This window comes from Microcaecilia unicolor, chromosome 4, assembly GCF_901765095.1.
Source record: "Microcaecilia unicolor chromosome 4, aMicUni1.1, whole genome shotgun sequence".
In the NCBI taxonomy this organism is placed as follows: Eukaryota; Metazoa; Chordata; class Amphibia; order Gymnophiona; family Siphonopidae; genus Microcaecilia; species Microcaecilia unicolor.
In genome coordinates, this window is record NC_044034.1 from 213,618,843 (window position 1) to 213,640,167 (window position 21,325).

General features: G+C 41.6%; 1 protein-coding gene across 2 annotated transcripts in view; it reads left to right on the forward strand.

Moving 5' to 3' along the window:
• The first annotated feature begins 3,714 nt into the window (after positions 1-3,714).
• Positions 3,715-21,325, forward strand: part of IGF2 (insulin like growth factor 2) — a 51,656-nt gene continuing 34,045 nt past the window's right edge. Inside the window, exon 1 of one of the 2 annotated variants that reach the window (XM_030201216.1) lies at positions 3,715-4,034. In XM_030201216.1, the coding sequence (XP_030057076.1) occupies positions 3,942-4,034 (93 nt within the window). In that variant the 5' untranslated portion in view covers positions 3,715-3,941. Of the gene's footprint in view, positions 4,035-7,697; positions 7,978-21,325 lie in introns of those variants that run through there. The other variant, XM_030201217.1, reaches the window with a different exon arrangement.

The window sequence follows — 21,325 nt, forward strand, 5'->3', positions numbered from 1 at the left end:
TCTACTATGGAACGTGGCCAAAGGCGCATGGTAGCAGGTGTGTGCCAGAAGGGGCATGACAAAAGAGGCAGGTCCTACCCCTTTGGAACCACTACTCTGCCTCAGTAAAAAATCTGGTTCAGCAAAATCATCTTTAGTGACAGGGCTAATGGATCAGCATGTGCATCATGTTTCCAATCTTCCCTCTATGAGTGTTGCAATATATCTTCCCACAGGCATCGCTATCATTGGGTGTCTGAAACACACTCCCCAACCTGTCTCTATATGGGAGTTAGTTGATCCCCTAGAGGAAGGGGTTGTCCTATCCCATCTTCCAGAAGTTCATACTTAAGGAGAGGCTTCTCCTGTTTCCCAAGATTTAATTGTAAACTCTGTACTTTTGCCTGCCCCGGTAAATTTACTGTTTGTTGCCTGCTTGAGTGACTTTGATTTAAATATGGCTTCTTCTGCTCCCACTGGAGATATTTCCCTGCTGTAATGAGAATGGAAAAAGGAATTTGATACAGTTGAGCAAGTTTACTGAGGATAGAACTGCAAAACTGACAGTTTGTTCTGACAGCACGAGTTCTGTGCTAGAGAGACACAAGTCCTGTAGTCTTACCCACCAAGACAATCCACCAATCATCTGTGATTCAATGGAAAAACCTTCTAATATTATTAGAAGATCAAATTTTAAAACACTGAGAGCAAGGAAAATAGGTGAAACAGAACAACAATTTAAAAAATACTTTAAAATAAACATTCAAAATACATTTTAAAGTATTTTTAAAATTGTTGTTCTGTTTCATCTATTTTCCTTGCTCTCACCCTTTACCTAACTCTTTCCACTTCCAGCCACAGAAACTGGTAAATTTTGTCTCAGGTAAGTCACTTACCCTCCATTGCCTCAGGGGTCCTTTACTAAGGTGCGTTAACTGATTTAGCACGCTCTAAGGAGCGCATGCTAAATGCTAAGAAACTCATAGGAATAAAATGGGCTTCTTAGCCTTTTGCGTAATCGTTAGTGCTTGTGAAATCCATTAGTGCACCGTGTTAAAAAGACCCCATAGACTGTAAGCCCCCAGGGACAGAAAAATACTTACTGTACTTGAATGTAACTCACCTTGCGCTACAACTGATAAATGGTGTGAGCCAAATCCAAAATCTCTTCCCTTTCCTCCTCTTGCACAGCTCAGCTTCTTCAGCTCACAATATTCTTGTGTCCTGCTCAGGAAAGTACTAGAGTAGGAGGCCAGGGAGTTCTTTGGAGCCTCTGCAGTTAGGAAGCACTGCAGTCCTGCTGGCTGGGGAAGGAGGGAGCATTATTCCAGCCAAAGTGAAGGGGTTAGACAAGATGGTGCAGAGCAAAGTTCCTCAATCCAGTCCTTAGGGCAGTGGGTTTTCAGGATATCTACAATATGCAAATCTATCTCATGCATAATCATTGTGGCTACCCTGAAAACCTGACTGGATTGGTGTGCCCCGAGGACTGGTTTGCAAAGCACTGGTGTAGACTCCTGGCATGTATCATGCCAGTTTAAGCTCCAATCAACAAACTCAAAATTATTTGCAGCTAAATCTGCTGCATGTTACCCCAAAGCATAGAAAACTTTCGGTGTATTATTGCATGCTATCCCAAAGCATGTTCTGTCTTTTGGAGACCCTCCTTGGAGCAGCCTCAAAACACAGTGGCTAAGTTCATCATTACAAGTGGTCATAGACAGCCTACACTACAGTGCCCTTGCTTTGTCAACGGTATCCGTTACCCATTAACCAACTGATGAATGTCAAATGATTTATTTCTTAATGCTGCCTAAAATCTCTGAATCTAAACACTGAGGATTGGTTGGGACATTAATTCCCAGATTGCTATTTTAGGTTTTGTCACAGAGCTCAGTCTTCACTTAGGCTTAAACCATCTGGGCCTGCAAACAGCGATTTCTGTGGAACCAGGCAAAGCAGAAATTTGAAATCACCAGTAGAACATACTAGCAACGCCTTCCACCTGCATGTAGAATAGAAATGTTCGCCCCGGGTATGCTGTGGAGCTGGTGTGCACCGCATGGGCCCAAAAAGTGAATAGCTGGTCAGATAATAAGCATCTTGGAACTAAAGCTACCTCTGAGCCACCTTGATGTGCCATCAGAGGTTACTGAGACTTCAAAAAAAAAAGTAGGTAAAAAAAAAGACAGAAAACAGAAATAAATAAAAAAGGTTTTTAAATAGTTCATTTGTCAATATCAAAAGGAACAGAGCTGGGCTCTCATGACTTCACCATACAGCAAACTTAATGACATCGGAGCTCATTTTTCTGCATTAATTTCTGAATACTCGTTGTTATCAATATGTAATGTGCTGGAGGTGGGGGAGGGAATAGTTGTGACAAACTGTGATTGGGTGATACTGGTTTATCACGATTCAAACAGGACAATAAAACTGCATGAGCATGTCAATAGCCAGCCCAGAACACAATTTGAGCACAAGGCCAGGCAGGTCCTTCTCTAAGTCCTACTTGTAGCCTGGGCAAATTAAAGAATAGGGCATGATCCTGAGACATGGCCACCACCAAATGGTAGGAGGTTGACCGGGTTGGCAGAGTGACTGTCCTTGCAACCGCTTCTCAGCGATGGCGATCGATGGCGCCTAAATGTCTGCCCAAATGGACTTTGGGCAACAAGCGAGAAAAAAAAACATTAACTTTGCCTGAATAGAGAAAAATTTCTGAGTAAGTAAGAAAATGTTTTGCACATGCCAAAGCTGAACTCTGTTGAAAGGACACCCATGAAATCACCAGTTCAGAAGATTTAAGAAAGTGCAGTTTATTAAAACCATGTACAGCAGCCAAAGTATGGTTTTACTAACTCGGGGTGAGCAATGCCACATGTCTGTGATGTAATGCTCTGGGTTTCTACAGAATCTGAAAAGTTCACTTAAAAACAGCTATGCCCTTTCTGTGTACTATGCAATATTGCAAAATCACCTACAGCAAGAGAGGTCACCCAGGAACCCTAAAAAATTCTACTACCCCTCTATGACTGGTTTAAAAAAAGACCCTAGAATGACACAAACTATATGATACAGGAATGGGATGGAATTATTGTAAGAGATGGTATTTAAAATAGCACAAGAAATATGGGCCAATCAGATCCAACCAGAGCCTAAGGCAATAATAAAAGATTATTTTACCAGCATGGCTACCTTTGAGATCTAGAAATGTATGGCAGCTCCTTCAATTTTTTTTAAATAATAATTATAAAATTTGAATTGATAACAGGATGCATATTGCTAACTGAAATACTGTGTAGTGTTTGGTTCTATAGGGTACTGCCGACCAACTGAAATCTGTCAAGATGTGGCTTTCCTTCTTCTAGCCCACCCATGGGTTAGGTGACTAGGAACAATTTCAGTACTAAGCCCTTCTCACCCCCGCGGTGGATGGCACCTATTTTTTTTACCTGAAGCTCAAACAAAGACCCGATCAAAGCACGGAGGCAGAACCAAAACAAGAAAACCTTTCTCCCTAAATTAATAGCATTTGGAATTTGAGACGAACTACTTGATTGAAAAGTTTGCTCCCCCCACCCCCCTTTGTACAAAACGAGGCGGGACCTTGAAGGCTCATCCTGCAAGGTGATTGGCTGGCTTGCTGAGCTTTTGGGTTAAAGTAGGAGGCTAGGGGGGGTTGTATAAAAGAAGAGACTGGGAGAGTTTTCAGCCTGTCTCCTTATAAGCGGAGCAGCTTATTGAGCTCACTGCTGTAGCTTGGGTGAGTGGAAGTGATTTTTTTTTTTTAAATTAGTTTTTGTATGTGTGTAATCCACCCCCTCAATTTACAACGCCAAGCAAGGAGGCAGCAGTAGCAGAAACAAAAAGGGAAAGGACAAGAAAAACCAAACCACACAGAACAATCCAACAACTATTCAAGGAATTTGTCAATTACAAAACGTACGAAAGAAAAGAAAATGGAACAGCAACAGAAGTGCACAAAAGAGAGGTGTAGAAGGTTATGCACAAGAGTTCCAGTATGCCGGCAGCACGGGACTAGCAGTTCAAAGGTAATTTATTTATTTATTTGTTACACTTGTATCCCACATTTTCCCACCTATTTGCAGGCTCAATGTGGCTTACATAGTACCGTAGAGGCGATCGCCACTATCGGTATGAACAAATACAGAGTGAGGTTCTGGTAGAGTAAAGTTCATGCGTGACAGACAGATTTATTTTTAACTCATTTCGGACCTGGGGATTGGAGGCGAAGGGGTGGCATTGTGGCAGTCTCTCTATTTACACCCTCAAAACATCTTCTGAAGATTTCCAGGGGTTCTTTTACTGGACAAGAGCCGATTATATTTTCTTTTAAATATCCATTTGTATTGAAAGCTCTCTGCAGTGTGAATTGTGTATTTTAAGTTCGGATCTGCTCGCTTTAAGGGAGATGTGAGAAAAAACAGCGGAGAAAGTGTCGCAAGTGCATAACCATTTGAGACTAGGCTTTTTCAGAACTGGTGACAAAAACAACCTTCCCCCTTCAATTCTCTGTATGTTACACTTCAGGGTAGGGATCGGTAACACGTGAAAGTTTGGGGGAAGAATATTCGGTGACTTTAAGATAGCGCTGAAAGCGTTCGATATTTTTAGAGAAAGCAGAAAAGGAGCATTTCTTATACATTTGCTTTTCAGCGTGCAATCAGTAGCCATGAAAAATAAGAAAGTTTTTTTTCCTTTAATCTCGGAGCATCTAAGCCCCCCCCATATCCCCCGAGCTTCTAGTAGAATAAGTAGTATTTATGCACAGCCGATGTAACAGCCTAAGTTTATTTTTACATGTTGTTTTTGGTTTGGCTTTTACATGTTGTTTCTTTTATTTGCATGTTTGTGTGAGAGTGAACCCTCTTCTACCACAGTTTGAATCCCTCCAACCGGCAAACTCCTCAGGAACCTCCGCCTTATGGCCGCTAGGGGGTGCTCAAATAACAGGCAAAAACGAAGTAACATTTCAGAAAAGCCTGAAACAGCAGATTTTGTTTTCGTGTTGTCAATGCTGCAGCCAGAAAAGCTAGCACAGGTTAGAAGAGAGAGATCAGCAGCAACACGAATATTACAAATTGTTGGGTTTTAAACTGCTGCTGATCGTTATATTAAAAAAAACAAGTTTTTTTTTAATTTTCTGGCAGGGCAGCCCGATCCTATATTTAAGCTCACCTGGTTATCAGCTTCATGAAGGTGTTTTTCACTCCTTTGAAGTCCAAAAAGATTGCTTGTGTGACGTGAGCATCCCGAGAGCAGAAAAGCAAAAGGCAGCTCGCGAGAGATCCCCTCCCCCTCCAGACTGCTGAATCTCCCCGATCGGAGAGCTGGTGCCACAACCGCTTCCTTCTCCCGCTCCTTGTGCACTCCTGTACATCAAGTCTTGCAATGTCAGAAAATCAAGATCGCAACCACCAGTACAAGCATAGGGCGAGAGACTGGGCGGTAGTAACTACCCGAGAGCCTCATGGCCTCGCTAGGAGGGCAATAGTGTTCAAAGCAGATTAAAAATGACTTTCTACCCTACAGGCACGGTAACCGAGGGAAGGGGAAGAACGAAGAAGCTAGTCAATATCCTCCGATCTGATGATGTGACCCTGCCTTGTTTGACAGAACTGGGCTTTCACAGGCCAGGACACACTCTGACGTCGTAAATGCTTTGGGCAGAACTTGAAAAGATCCAGTGCCAGTGCTTTTCCTTGCAGGGGTAGATTTTCATAAGTTTCATGGCCTCTGGCACTGTAAGTTAACAGCTAATAACCGCTGTCAGAGCATAACTAGGCTTGAAATCTTGGCAGTGACAGCATTGCTCTTCTATATTGTACTGTATTCGGAACAGGCGGGAAGCGCACATACACCGCACACCATTTATTGGGGTGGGGGGTGGGGTAAGGCATGCCTGTGGCTCCTTACCAATGCCAGAAGTCATTGATCATGCCCCCCGGGGAGCGCTAGGGACCCTGCGGTCCTTCTCAGCCGGCCGACACGTTAGATGTGGAGCACACCGGGTCGCTCATCCTCCTCCTCTTTTGAACTGCTTTCTGACCCTGTCCGCACATGGTACTAAGAGGGATGGAGTAATGTCTAACTAAGGTTAGCTGCACTAAAGGGCTGGGGGAGGGAATACATGATCTGGCTCTATTATCTATCCCAGCCATTACCCCCTTATCGGACGATCCTCCCTCCCAGTGTCCAGCCAAATCCGGATGGCCGGCGCATGGTTTTTATGTCTCTAGTTTGCGCTTTACTACTGTAAAGGGGCAAAAGTGAGCGAAAGCTGAGAACCCATTAACCACTGTCCCACAGGAAAAGAAGAGGGGGAAATAGCCGAGCATAGCGGAACGAGAGAGACGGCGCTTCTGTTACTTGCTGTTTCCTCTATTTTATTCTCATTTCGCCTTGCTTTTTCTCGGCAAGAGTTGTTTTTTTTTTAATTTTTTCATTTAGAGAAGGACTTGGAAACGATATTGGCACTGTACTGAGCATTAGGGAATTGGGGCATGTGAGAGGAGTAATAAGCCTTACAATCCATAACTTAACTGTACTAGCAGATGTTTCTGACTTTCTCTTTCATAATCCTGGGTCTGGCAGCAAGGCAGCTCTTGCAACCACTCCAGCATAAAAATACAGTTGACTTGGATGCGTTTCTTTATTAGTTTTTTTTCTTTTCTTTTTTTTTTTAAAGTCAGTGTTGCTGCTAAAGAAACATTTTTTTCAACTAATTCAGACACAGTTGTAAATTTGCAAAACATTGGGCTATCCCATGTTTATTATTTCAATTGATTTAATTCTTGAGAAGTTTCTGAAAACATGGCCCACCAGAAAAGTGGGGAGGGGGAGGGGTTGGGAGAGGAATGCATACACAGGCTACAATCACCCTATAAACACCAGGAAAACTGGAATCAAGCACCCGAGGTGTTTTTATACACAAGAAAGCAGGAGGTAGAACCACAAGGATAATGTGACTGCTTATATTCTATGAGCACCACCACATACATCTAAGATGAAAATTCTTTGCAGGAAGTGAGCAGGAAAACTTGGAATAAGAACAGAGGGAGGAACTGAGCCAAGGAGAGTTGATACTTTGATTGTTATGGGCAGTACTGCTTCTCTGATGCACAATGCTAACTAGATTGTTCTAGATACCCACTTGGCAGTCTTTGGCCCTGTTGCTTCCTAGTTTGATCATGATCCTAGACTTTCTTTTTTTTTTTTTCATTCTCTGTTGTTGTTGCTGCCCTTGTTTTAAAAATAAATAGGCCTGCACTTTCTAATTATGGTCATTCCTCCTGGATTTTTATAATCTCCTTTCCTCAGTCTATTCTCCAGTTGTCTGAGCTGGTTTCATACTTTATATGCATCGCTGTGATGTCTGCATGAGTTTGTAGAATGTGTTTACTTATTATGCTTTAAACCAGTACATTTCAACTTGACAGGTAATGGAAGTCGAGTACCATAAGTAATGTGCATAGGCCCCTTTGCATATTTGCGCTACCCCTTTATGGCGAGCATATGGATTGAGGGAACTATAGAATGGACTAAATCATTCTGGTATGGTACTGCTCCCCTCCAGGAGTGATCATGGTGGTACAGTCCAGGAATTGGTGGGTGTGTCCACAAGAGATTCTAGTGAGTCTGCTTGGGAGTTGGCTTGGGGTGAGAGAATAAGAAGGTTCTGCCTCTCAGCAGAGCTCTGGGATGGGGGTGAGAAGTACAGTCTCCTGTTCCTGATTGTCTTAAGGCTGCCTCTTCTGTCTGGTGGTTTGTGGTGGATGCATAGAACCATGCAGGGGAAACCTTGTGGTGGTGTTTGTAATCTTTCACTTGATGAAGCTGTTTCTAAAGTGTCCTAACTCAGAATGTGGAAAGGAGACATGGAGATAGCTACCCAATCGGTGCTTAATCCAGGAGTCCATGAAGGGAAAGGAGAAAGGGAGTGTGAAGAAGAGATACAAACGGAAGGAGTATCAGGTACCAAAAGGGCCCTTGGGGAGTCGGAGAGCTCAGTGAAGGCGCAGAGGGAACCCAAGTCCAAAGGAAAGGAAAGAGGGTATCACAGAGGTGTGTGGAGGAAAGGATCTGAAACCCTCTTCTGCATTCTGTACTTATATGCTGTGAATCTGCATTGAAACCTGCTGCCACTGACTGCTTACTTAAATTTATTCAGTAAAGACTCTTTTTTTTTTTTGTAACAGCATACTCTGATCTGAAGTGACTCCTTTAACATATGTATGCCTTGAAATAGAGAATTTCTGCTCTACCCTTCCTCTCTGGTCAGAGAATCCATGCCAGGTCTTATCGTGCTCAAAAAAACCTTTTTCCAATGTACAGAATGGAAAAAGTCCTACAACAAGCAAAAGGGAATGCACCAAGTTCTACCCATCGCATCCTAACCAACATTTCTTACCATGTATTATGCTGACTTGTTCTGTGTATATTATTGCAAATAATTCCCATTCAGGAGCTAGATTCCCACACCACTGAGTGATACAGCGGTGAGTCGGGGGAGGGGGGTTGACTATGCATATAACTGGAGGTTAATATCTTGAATCCAAGTCTGTTGTTTCACACTTGCAGAGCATGGCATGTGAGGTAGCTGGGATAGAAATACATAGCTCAAAATGGTAGACCAGATAGCTAATATGCAAACCAGTTTGTTCCTTTTTTTTTCTTTTTTTATGGAGATGTAGGACTGAGTCAGGCACGAAAATGGGTGATATCACTGTACGTTACCAGAACGGAACACACACACACAGATGAGAGGGTTTTTTTCTAATGTCTTTAGTATTTCCGACCACACTAAACTAATTGCAAAACACTAAGGAGAGGTTGTGAACACAACTATACATGCACACGGCATATAGTATTTGAATTGTGAACCGAAGACAAGCACCCACAAGCTTATGCAAAGTACCACTGGATCTTAATGTAACTGATATAAGGAACAGGTGTATTGAAGTTTCTGAGAGATGAATGTGCTTTAAAAATCAACATTTTTTTTAAATTAGCAGATTGGGTCATAAGACCTAGGAGTAGTCTACCATAGAGGAACTTCCCATGTATTTGCCCAACCAGTTATCCCAGTTACAGAATATGTAACTTCCTCTTGAAGCCGTTTCTGCAGTTGCATTATGTGTACACATATCTTACCTAGATTTTAAGTGAAAGATAGAGTCTAACCGTTCTTTTCAGTCTTTACCTCTTTGTGCCCACTGATATTAACATAAGTACATAAGTATTGCCATACTGGGACAGACCGAAGGTCCAACAAGCCCAGCATCCTGTTTCCAACAGTGGCCAATCGAGGTCACAAGTACCCTAGCAAGATCCCCAAAAAGTACAAGATCCCAAATAAGTATAGTACATTTTATGCTGCTTATCCTAGAAATAAGCAGTAGATTTTCCCCCAAGTCCATTTTAATAATGGTCTATGGACTTTTCCTTTAGGAAGTCATTCAAACCTTTTTTTAAACTCCGCTAAGCTAACTGCTTTTACTACATTCTCTGACAACGAATTCCAGAGTTTAATTACACATTGAGTGAAGAAACATTTTCTCTGATTCCTTTTAAATTTACTACTTTGTAGCTTCATTGCATGCCCCCTAGTCCTAGTATTTTTGGAAAGAGTAAACAAGCAATTCGTATCTATCCGTTCCACTCCACTCCACTAATTTAGCTGTTTTTTGTTTTCTAGTTTAGTTTAAACATAACTGTTAGGATAAAGGGTGACACAAATGACAGTTTGTGACCTAGAAAGGATATGCATGGGTTTAATAACAAAGAAATTCTTAAAATATAGAATTTGCTCATATTGTTACTGAATAAATTTTCCATATGTCGGTAGGTTCAGGAGCTAAATACCAGTTATAAGAGGGCTCTGGGAATTAGGCTGGGGTAGTTTCACTATATCTCCACTGAAGGAGTAGAGTTCAGGGTCTCACGGCCTCCATATCGGCCTTTATATAAGTTGCATGCTCACAAGTGTACTGTGTCTTGACCGTAATTTTCCATCGATTGAGAAGATATGAACGTCAACCTGTAGATATTGTAGCTCAGCTGATGGCACTTAAGAATCTTTGAACTATGTCAGAGGAGGGGGGGTACAATATTTGAGTCTTGAATAAGATGTCTTGGGCATTTGGGGGGGGACATAATAACATAAGAATAGCCATACTGGCTCTGACCAATGGTCAATCTAGCCTAGTATCCTGCTTCCAGCAGTGGCCAATCCAGGTCACAAGTAACTGGCAGAAACCCAATTAGTAGCACCATCCCATGCTACTAATCCCGGGGTAAGAGTGGCTTCGCCTATGTCCATCTTAATAACAGACTATGGACTTTTCATCCAGGAACTTCTCCAAACCTTTTTTAAAACCCAAAGAGTTCCAGAGCTTAACTATTCTCTGAATGAAAAAATATGTTCCTCCTATATATATTTCCTATATATAGTACTGAAAAAATCAGTGCTGAAAAAAATCATGCTTAGTGCTATTCTATAAACCTCGCCTAAAGTTAGACGCAAATTATAGACCGGGTATGCCCATCCCCCTGACTAAAATGTAGGCACAGCCATTTACGCCAACTAAAATCTGGTGTAAATGTACATGCCTAAGTTAGGCATGGATCAGGCATATTGTGTAACACTGTGCATAATTTTTAGAAATGCTCATGCCCTCCCATGGCCATACTCCCTTTTGAGATCCATGCTTTGGAATTTATGTGCACAACTTTACAGAATACACTTAGAAAGTTGCATGCGGAAATCTAATTAGTGCCAATAATTGCTTGTTGTCACCCAATTATCGGTGCCAAGTGGCTTGTTAATCAATTTAAGTTGCATGTGCAGTTTGGCTGCAGTGCTAAATTTGTGTGTGCAACATTAGTCGCCGTATATAGAATTCTTTCCTTTGTGTTCCACGCTTAAATACGAAATCCCCAAATGTAGCACCTCTTTAGGTCAAGTTGCAGGCTATCAAGAGCACAGAAATCCTTTGCGCAGGCAACATCTTTGTGTTAAAGGCAGAAAAAAAAATAACCCAAAGCTTCATTTCATTTTACACATATTAATCCACTGAAATAGGGCAGTTAAAAATGTTTCCTACCTATACATGCTAGGGATGGGCAGCCAGAACATTTTTGTTTCATATTGTTTTCTGTGTCATTTTCAGGAATGTTTTATTCATTTTCGTTTGGTCATTTTTCATCACCAGAGCAAAGTTACCGAGTGTGCATTATTTTGAAAGAGGGTGCACTGGACAATATTCTATATATGGTGCTTGAAAAATTGCCACCGAAAATAGGCATATTCTGTAAATCACACCTAGATTTAGGTGTGGCTTATAGAATACACCTAGGTGGGTTTATCCAATACTCCTAGTGGCCATGCCTGCTCCTAACTCTAGGCGCGTCCATTTACAGAAAGCAAAACTTGGCATAAATACTGGTGCCTACGTTAGGCACGGATCAGGTGTATTGTATAATCCTGCATGTAGATTTTCAGAACGCCCACGGTCTGCCCAGTCCATGCCCGTAGCCATGCTCCCTTTTTGGCAGCACGCATTAGAATTTACATGCACCACTTTACAGAATAATAGCAGGTTGTGCACCTGAATTCTAATTAATGCCAGTGAGTATCAATAATTACTTGTTAAGTGGCAATTATCAGTGCTGATTGGATTGTTAAGTAATTAAATTGCATGCGCAAATCCAGAATATGACTGGATTTGCGCACACAATTCCAGTCAAGCTATATAGAAACTGGGGTTCTATGTGCAAAAAGGGCACACGCTTTCTGAAAGATTGAGCAGTGGTTGCGCATTCGTAATGGGTGCCCTCTTTGCAGAAAGTGTGCATTCTTCTGAACGAATAAGCACTATTACCGGCAAATGATAAAATATTAATTTTCATGTTTTTCTGCTTACTTTCATTTGAAAACATGGGCTATGTCGTTGACATTTTCTACATCGTTGCACATCCCTAATACATGGTACATATTTCTTTACAAGAAAACACAATATAAGCTCAATTTACTGCAATATTTCTTATGCTGGTCTGTCTTCCGTTCTGCTAAAGAAGCTTCAGTCTATACAAAATACTGCAGTCTGTCAGTTTCGGCCATATTACACCGCTTCTTAAACACATCACTGGTTACCTATCTCATATTGCACACAAACAAGATCTTTATCCTTAACTCATAAGATTCTTTTCTCCCAGATCCCATCTTATTTATCTGCTTTAATAGTTCCCTATATGCACTTTGCGTTCTTCTACCAGTCATCAACTGACCATTCCAGCGCTTTTCAACTGACTGGCCAGTCTGCCTTTTCATTTCTTAGCCCTTCTCTTTGGAATTCTCTCCCGTTTACTCTCTGTTCTGAGTTTTTCTATGAATGCTGTAAAACTGATTTGAAGATTCATTTGGTTATAAAGGCCTTTGCTGAAACCTTTTAGGGGTATAGGCATCCTGTCCTCTGCTCAGTGCAACTGAATCTCTGTATCTATTTCTATTACCTTTTGTTAATTTCTTCCTTTTCTATCACACTTTTTTATTTTCTTATTGGTTGTAGTTCCTTTTATTGTTATTTTTAATTGTAAACCGCTTTGTTTGTTGTAAAGTCGGTATATTAGATTGTAATAAACTAAACTAACTACACACTAAACAAATGTAACTTTTGAAAAGTACCTTTGGTGCCAGTTAAAAAGTGTGTAGTCCCTTAATTTTGAAATGAAACTGGTAGTGATTTTGATCCTACATTAATTCAGTAAGTACTACAGGGGATGCGAATGCACAGACACAATAATAGATTTTGTGTATGCAAACAGGTATATAGAAATACAGAAAATGCTGACTGAAAAGAACCACATGGTCTACTCAGTCTGTCAGCTGTACATGTGTACTGTGCTGTTCACAAGTCTTACGTGTCTGTTGTCCCCCATCTTTCACCTCCACGGCAGCCCTCCTCATAAATATGTCCTGTGTGCTTCAGTTCCGCCAGTGCCTTGGTTGCCACAACCTCCACTAGAAGAAGCCTCTGTACCAGGTGTCCACCACTCTTTTGATGGAAAAGCAATTTCTTGCACGCTTTTTGAGCTTCCCATCCTTTGATGTCTAATGATGACTCTTTGCCCTTGAATTTTGTACTGTATGGAAAATGCTACCTCTTGGTACTTTAGTGAAGCCTGTTTAGTTATTTAAACATTTCCATCATATTCAAGGTTTGAAACGTCCCAAGTTGCCTAGGTGCCTGAAATTTGGGGACTGGCACTTGATGGAGGAGATGCTGCTAGGGCAATGAAAAGCTCCAGGGCTGCCACTGGCAGGGCCTGGGCCACTGAGAATTGCAGGAGTTGCCACCAGCTGGGCTGATGCTATGGAGGTTCAGAATAGCTGCAGATGAGAAGCCCTATTGCTGGGCTGAGAAGTAGTTGAGGGAGGGTAACGGGAGAGAGTGCTTGACATCCATGGACAGATGGAAGAAGGAAAGAGTGACTGGAGGGGAAAAGACAACATAAAGTAAAAATAAAGCAAAAGAAACACCCACCCCCAGCAAAATATAAAAAAGAACAAAAAAAAGGAAACACAATTACCTGGCTCCTAAACATTTCAACTTTTTATATGGACACACACAAAGTAGAGAAGGGGGCTACATTTCCACTAGATTATTTGTTGACATTGAATTCCCATTATCACTGCACTATTCATGGAGCTCCCAGTCTACTTTCAACAATACATTTATCTCACTAATTTAATTTTGCATTACAATTCAATTATTAATCTGCTTTAATGCTGATGTGGGCTTTTATGTTTAGTTAGAGCAAGTAACAAATTTCAAGGTATTCAGTTGCGAATTCTGTTCTTCCAGGGGATTTAGACACTTGCTTCCTTCAGAAAGCATCATTTGTATATGGAATATCGTGAAACTGGGCACTCTGTCTTGCACATTACTTACTTAGGGCTCTGTTTAGTAAGCTGCGCTGTAGGTGCGCTAGCATTTTTAGCGTGTGCTAATGCTAGAGACACCCATAGGAATATATGGGTGCCTCTAGCTTTCACATGCTAAAAACGCTAGCACGTTTTATTAAACGGGGCTCATAGTGTGTATGTGTGCTTATGTTACACTGGATATATAAATCAAAGAGTGAGCAATAAACTGTTTCAAGCAGGTTTAGTCATTCCCCCTGACTTCCCTCCCTTCTCATTTCCAACACAATACATGCTGACTCTGATCTGGGATTACGCTTTGCCAATAATGTCCAGTTAGCACAGTTTTTTTATTTAGACTCTTGGCTTGGTTTGCTGATTGTGCTCCAGGTTGAAAAGCAGTTGGGAATAGAGGGGAATGGGTTGGAATAGAGGGGGCGGGGGTTCAATGTTTAACATACTGGACTTTCAGATTGTTCATAGCTCTGTCAGCTGGCCTCTACGACTCTTAAGCCAGATTTGTTTTCCTGCTCTTTTTTTTGTGCTTTGTAATAAATTTATGTCTACTTTCTAAGCTACTCTTCAAGTCTGTGGTTCTTCTGCCTGTTACCCCCCCTGTAGGAGCACCATTCCCTCAGTTGTTCCATGTTTCTTACTTCAGCTTTTCTGAGCTAGAGTAATTTCCCCCATAGAGAGCATCCCTATAGACACAATAATAAAATATATACCCTTAAGAAACAAAACATTGTTTTAGAGGAGATAAAAGGTATTTGCTGGATACATTCATAGTTTGCAAAGGAAACTGAACTTGCTGGCAAGACACTTTATGAAAATACATCACCCCCTGCTGTCTGCCTCCCTCACAGCCTTGCAGTGAGGCTTACATCCTGATTGTGATGTCCTGTGCATGTGACAGCACTCAGATGAACACTGACATCATTCACTTTTAAAGACAGAGAAAGCAAAAATGATCACTGAGATTTATTAATATGGAGACTGGTTTCCCTTTCTTTGTGAAGGAAGAGGCTCTGAGACTTTAACAACCTGGTGACTATCTTGTTGTGCATGGAGTGCCAGAAATTAAAGGTAATAGGCTTATCCATATTTGAGACCAGGAAGAGAGAGGATGAGTTTACAGGTATGGGAACAGACCAGTATGGGCTTCAGCTTTAACCCTTAAGCAGCCATTCTAAGCCCAGTCCTTGGGGTACACTTAATCCCATTGGGTTTTCAGGATATCCAAAATGAATATTCATGAGTTCAATTTGCATGCAATTGAGGCAGTGCATGCAAATCTATCTCATGTATATTCATTGTGTGATATCCTGAAAACCCAATAGGATAGGTGTGCCCTGAGAACTGTGTTGGGAATGTCTCTTTCTGGGGTCAGTATTCCCACCCCATGACAGGAATAAAGCCTGTTCCTCATTCTTAGACCAGGGTACGTTGGTACAATATCATTATCTCATGTATTCCTAGTGCCTTGTTCTTGCTTTGGGACAGACAAGGCATGTACTTTGCACTGACAACTGGCCACCCACCAGCTAGCTATGCTCCTGCTTGTTCCTGGGCAGGTATCCCACTTTGCAAGCTATTCCCTGGTAATCCAGGAGTTACATAGTTCCTGGAAATTCACCTATAGACTAAACACACACAAAGGTTGTTAGGATCATTGTCTAATCACGGACACAGGATCCCCTAATGAATTCTGGGCTAATTCCACGTGGCCAGAGTGTGAAGGAAGAAGTAGTCCTCTGTCCAATGACACTGTACATTTTCTCTTTTATTATGAACCGCATTGGATAAATGCGGAATATAAATGGTGAAATAAACTCCCAGTGGATACTGGGAATATACAGTGCTTCCCAGCCTTTCTGAGGACAGTGTTATAGCAACACTTACAGGCTAGCTTAAGAGAAAGGAAGTAGCCCGCCTTCCACCTGTCAGTTCAGGAAAAGAAATCTTACTGTGGAAACCTGTTTTTTTGTTGCAAGTCGAGAAATCTATGTGCCTATGTAGCCACTAAATGAAGACCGCAGGAGGCGTGGTTGGAGCAATGGGCTGGGAAACCAGAGCTCAAATCCCAATTTCCCCTCACTGACACTTTGAGATCTTAGGCAAGACTGATTTCTTTTCCCTCACCTGAATACTTACCTGCTGCTTCTCTAACAGGAAGCCTAAAGTTGCATTTGTGTGTACATGTTAATAGAATATGAATACGTTTGTGCATATACTCCCAGATAGGCAGCATGTTGCTGCTTGAGCCTGTGAGAGCTTGCTTCTCAACCTTGCGTCTGTGTGTGTTACCAGCGCAGCATGTGCTGCTTGTGTTAGTGTGGGTTCACCATTACCCCTGTGTTCACTGAATATTCCTAGGCAGTGTGTGGCTGCCTTGGTATTCTGCTTGTGAGTGAGACCTACACAACGTGTTGCTGTTTGTGTCTGAGTGGGCTTGCCCTTAGTTTTGGGTTTTGTGAGTGACCCTAGGCAGCGTGTTGCTGCCTGGCTCTGTGTGGGCTTGCCTTTAGCCTAGTGCTTGCTTCAGCCCACGTCTTGTATACTTTTCCTATGGGTGTCTTTAGCATTTAGCACACACTAAAAATTCTAGCGTGTCCTTAGCACAGCTTAGTAAACAGGGCCCCTTAGTGTGGAAATGCGAGGGGGCGTGCACATTGGTACAGCTCTTAAATCAGAGAGACCTTTGCAAGCCATGCATCTTCTTGTGCCTCATACACCAGTATTGCAAAGATAGCTGGAAAAAAGCAGTAAAGTGCATGGCCCATGTGCCAGCTGTAGGTTGCAATTTACCATGGAAGTGATGTAACATTCAATTAAAATGACTGTATATGGATTTTTTTTTACCCCTCACAGGCAATGATCACTGAATTATTGCACTACCAGATGTGCAGTAATGGTGATGTAACACCTCTCCTGACTTCTTTCTAATGCCCCACCATAGCCTAAACCTCCCATTAAGAAATGTCCTGCAGCATTTATTGCATCTTAAGTAATAATTGATAAAGATTTTGTTTTGCTTTGCACTCTTCTGGCTTAGCTGCTAATTTCCTAAAATGATATTCTGTAGGTGACATGGCACAGCATGAAAAGTCCATGTTAAGGAGGCAATACAAAGAAGGGAAAAGACACGAGACCATGGGATCTGAGGCCATGACATAAGGTTTAAAGGGAATAGATGGAGGGATACCATTAGAATATATTCATTCACAGGCAGGGAGCATGGAACAACCTTTCAGCAACAGAATTCAGGACAGCTTGGGGTAAAGGTGGAGGACCCTTAATAGCAAAGATGTATGCCGGAGAAAGGAAATTGGGCAGATTGGTTGGCCCTTATGAGGGAAATTCTATAAAATAAACATTGACATTTTACCCGCTGATTATGCAAGTAAATGTTTAGAATAATGGCATTAAATACCAAAAAACTGCCTAAGCACTATTTTGTAATTAATCGTGTATCTTAGAACATAAGCACTGTCATACTGGGAGAGACCAAAGGTCCATCAAGCCCAGTATCCTGTTTCCAACAGTTGCCAATCCAGGTCACAAGTACCTGACAAGATGCTAGAAGTAAGGAGTGGATTTTAATGGCTTATGGACTTTTCTTTTAGGAAATTATCCAAACCTTTTTTAAAACCTGCTAAGCTAATTGCTTTTACTACATTCTCTGGTAACAAATTCCAGAGTTTAATTACACGTTGAGTGAAGAAATATTTTCTCCAATTTCTTTTAAATTTAGTACTTAGTAGCTTCATTGTGTGCCCTCTAGTCCTAGCATTTTTGGAAACAATAAACAAGTGATTCACATCTACCCGTTCCATTCCATGCATTATTTTATAGACCACTGTCATATCTCCCCTCAGCTCTCTCTTCTCCAAGCTGAAGAGGCCTAGCCTCTTTAGCCTTTCTTCATAGGGAATCGTCCCATCCCTCTTATCAGTTTCGTTGCCCTTCTCTATCTTTTCTAATGCCGCTATATCTTTTTTGAAATGCGATGACTAGAAATGAACACAGTATTTGAGGTGCAGTTGTACCATGGAGAGTTACAAAGGCATTATAACATTCTCATTTTTGCTTTCCATTCCTTTCCTAATAATACCTAACATTCTATTTGCTTTCTTAGCCACCATTGCACACTGAGCAGAGGGTGTGAATGTATCATCAACGATAACACCTAGGTCCTTTCCTTGGGTGATGACTCCTAATGTGGAACCTTGCATCACGTACCTATGGTTTGGGTTCCTCTTTCCCACATGCATCACTTTGCACTTGTTCAGAGTAAATATCATCAGCCATTTGGATGCCCAATCTCCCAGTCTCTTAAGTTCCTCTTTCAATTTTTCACAATCCTCTTGTGATTAACAACTTTGAATAACTTTGTGTCATCAGCAAATTTAATTACCTCACTAGTTATTCCCATCTCTAGATCATTTATATTATGATAGAAAGCAGCGGTCCCAGCACAGACCCCTGGGGAACCCCACTATCTACCCTTCTCCATTAAGAATACTGACCATTTAACCCTACTCTCTGTTTTCTATCTTTTATCTAGTTTTTAATCCACAACAAGACACTACCTCCTATCCCTTACAGAGCTTGTACTTTACAAACAGGTGTACACAAAGGTGGAGTCTAGGTGCAATGTGGGCAGGATTCCCACACGCATAACTTATTTTATTCTATTTAGGTATGAGCACAGATTTGGGCACGGGCCAATTTAATGGCTTAAGGAGCTGATTAGTGCCAATAATTGGGCACTAATTGCTATTCTATAAAAATGTACTCGGGCATGGGCAGGTCAGGGGCATTTTTAGGACTTGTGCACAGTGTTGTAGAATTCAGGGGATTTGCACCTAATTTAGGTACAGGGATTTACACCAGGGTTCAGTTGGTATAAATCCTTGAGCCCAAAATTGAGTGTGGATCCTGGGCGCGAAGTGCCCAATCATTTATAGAATAGCACTTAGCGTATATATGTATATTTTTTGTTTGTTTGTTTTTTTGTTCCCATTTATAGAATTGAGTCCTTGGTGCCTCTTTCACCATAATGATTTAGTTTTTACATTCTCTTTGCTGCCCCATAATTTGTTTTCTAGATTGGGCTATATATTTATCTTTTAATCTCTAAATCTATGGTACAGAGCTGCCAGGGGGAGGGGCAAGATTCCTTAGGAGGCCCGGTGCCAGGGTCTGTCTCTCTCCTGCTCCTGTTTGTCGGGACCCGGGTGATTGCATTTCCTCCCCTCACCCTCCCCACTGACAGTTTGAACTTCGTGGGTGTGGCTTGGATCTCTTTCAGGGAGAGAAAACTAACAACTTATAGCAGCAGCTTCAGAGAGCATTTTCCATCTCACAGATAGGCTGCAGAGAATACCTTCTCCTGCTTTAGACTTAATCCTACCCACCCTACCCCTCTACCCACCCACCCCTAGAGTGACATGTCTTATATAACCTCCCTATCAACCCACTCATTACTTTACCTCACCCATTTCTATTCTTCTATCACCTTCTCCCACTACTCCAACCAGAGTTACACCTAATCACACTGACCACCCTTCAACATCTTCTGTCCTTCTGTGACTGTTCTCTTGTGCTTGACTGCTTAAATATTTTAAATTTAAATGCTTTACTTTTTGTCTATTAGATTGTAAGCTCTTTGAGCAGGGACTGTCTTTCTTCTGTGTTTGTACAGCGCTGCGTACACTTTGTAGCGCTCTAGAAATGTTAAATAGTAGTAGTAGTCAGGTTTTCAGAATATCCGCAATGAATATGCATGACATCGGTTTGCATACACTGCTTCCATTATATGCAAATTGATTTCATGCATATTCATTGTGAATTGTTTACCACATGTCCCCGTTTTATGCAGTGGAACCTAGTTACTAATGACTGCTTTGATATTAATGCATGCTAATGAGGTAGCACACTTTGTAAATGTGGGCTTGAAAGGTCAAATGGTACATATTATCCCATTTAATACTTGACCATTTATTTGACAATTCCTCTTGCTATGGGATTTTTTGATACCTGGGGTACCTATTCTCTGCTTTCTCAGGACACCAGTGTTGAGCTGAATCAAGGGATTATCATTATGGGCATGGGGTGTGCCATTACTAGTTACTGCCTGTAAAGCTTAATAATCAAATACCATTAATGCAGAAATGTTTATTTGAAACAGACTCCTGTTCAATCTTTCCAGATGTCTTTTATGAATACCACAAAGCAGAGTAGAGCTCCTCAGCTCCCTGCCCCCCTAGTGGGAGCAATTTTGGTAGCTGCTGGGTCCCCTTTCTTCACTGTTAAGGGAAAAAGGGGTCCAGCTGAGTAAGAGGTTATTTTTAAAAGGGTAGAGAAGTCCTTCCCACCCATTTCGATTTAGATCGTAAAGTGATTTTGTTATATCTCAGAAGCAGTTCCCTGTTGGACATTTAACATCAGTGGCAGCAGGACTGCGTGATGGCATCAGCAGAAGTGGACAGGAGGACAATGACTAATATACAGGGCAAATTCAGATTTCATAAAACCACAGTGGCAGGGATGAACAAAAGCCCAATTATATGGCACCAGGTGTTTAGTGAAGGTGATGGTGGCTCATTAGACTATGTAGAAGATTAAATGTGAAGTTCAACCTCCTTTCTAATTAAGGTGTCCTAAAGAAGATGCACATTGCCACTGAAACATTTTGGTTTCTCTTGGCACCTCCCTGCCAGCCTCTTTTAATGATTTGCTTGTTTGCTGGTCTTGTCCCAGGTCAGGATTTAAATTGTGGTGTTAGAAGGGTGAGAGGCTGTCTTAATGATTAGATGGCAACACTAGTAATTGGGAAGAAAAGCAAGTGCTGGGCAGACTTCTATAGTCTGTGCCCCAATTGTGGCTGGACAGATTTGGAAGGGCTGGAGTGGGACTTCAATAACAACTTCAGACGTTTTAGAACAAGGACAGTGCTGGGCAGACTACTATGGTCTATGCCTTGAAAATGGCAAGAACAAATCAAGATCAGGTATACATATAAAGTATCACATCATACCTTTATGCTATGAGTTTCTTGTTGGGCAGACTGGATGGACTGTATAGGTCTTTATCTGCTGTCATCTACTATGTTACTATGTTATATATTATTATACAGGACTTAATTTGTAGACAAAAAGGAAGTCATACATAATACTTCAGTTGTGGATTAATAGGAAGTTGGTATTTATACATACGTGGAGGGGAATAATCGAACGGCGCTGGCGAAATACATGGCCGGTGATGTATTTTGGCGGCGCCGCAAACAGCTGGCCAGACCCATATTTTCGAAAAAGATGGCCAGCCATCTTTTGTTTTGATAATACGGTTCCGGCCAGCCAAATGTCTTGAATTTGGCCGGGGTTTGAGATGGCC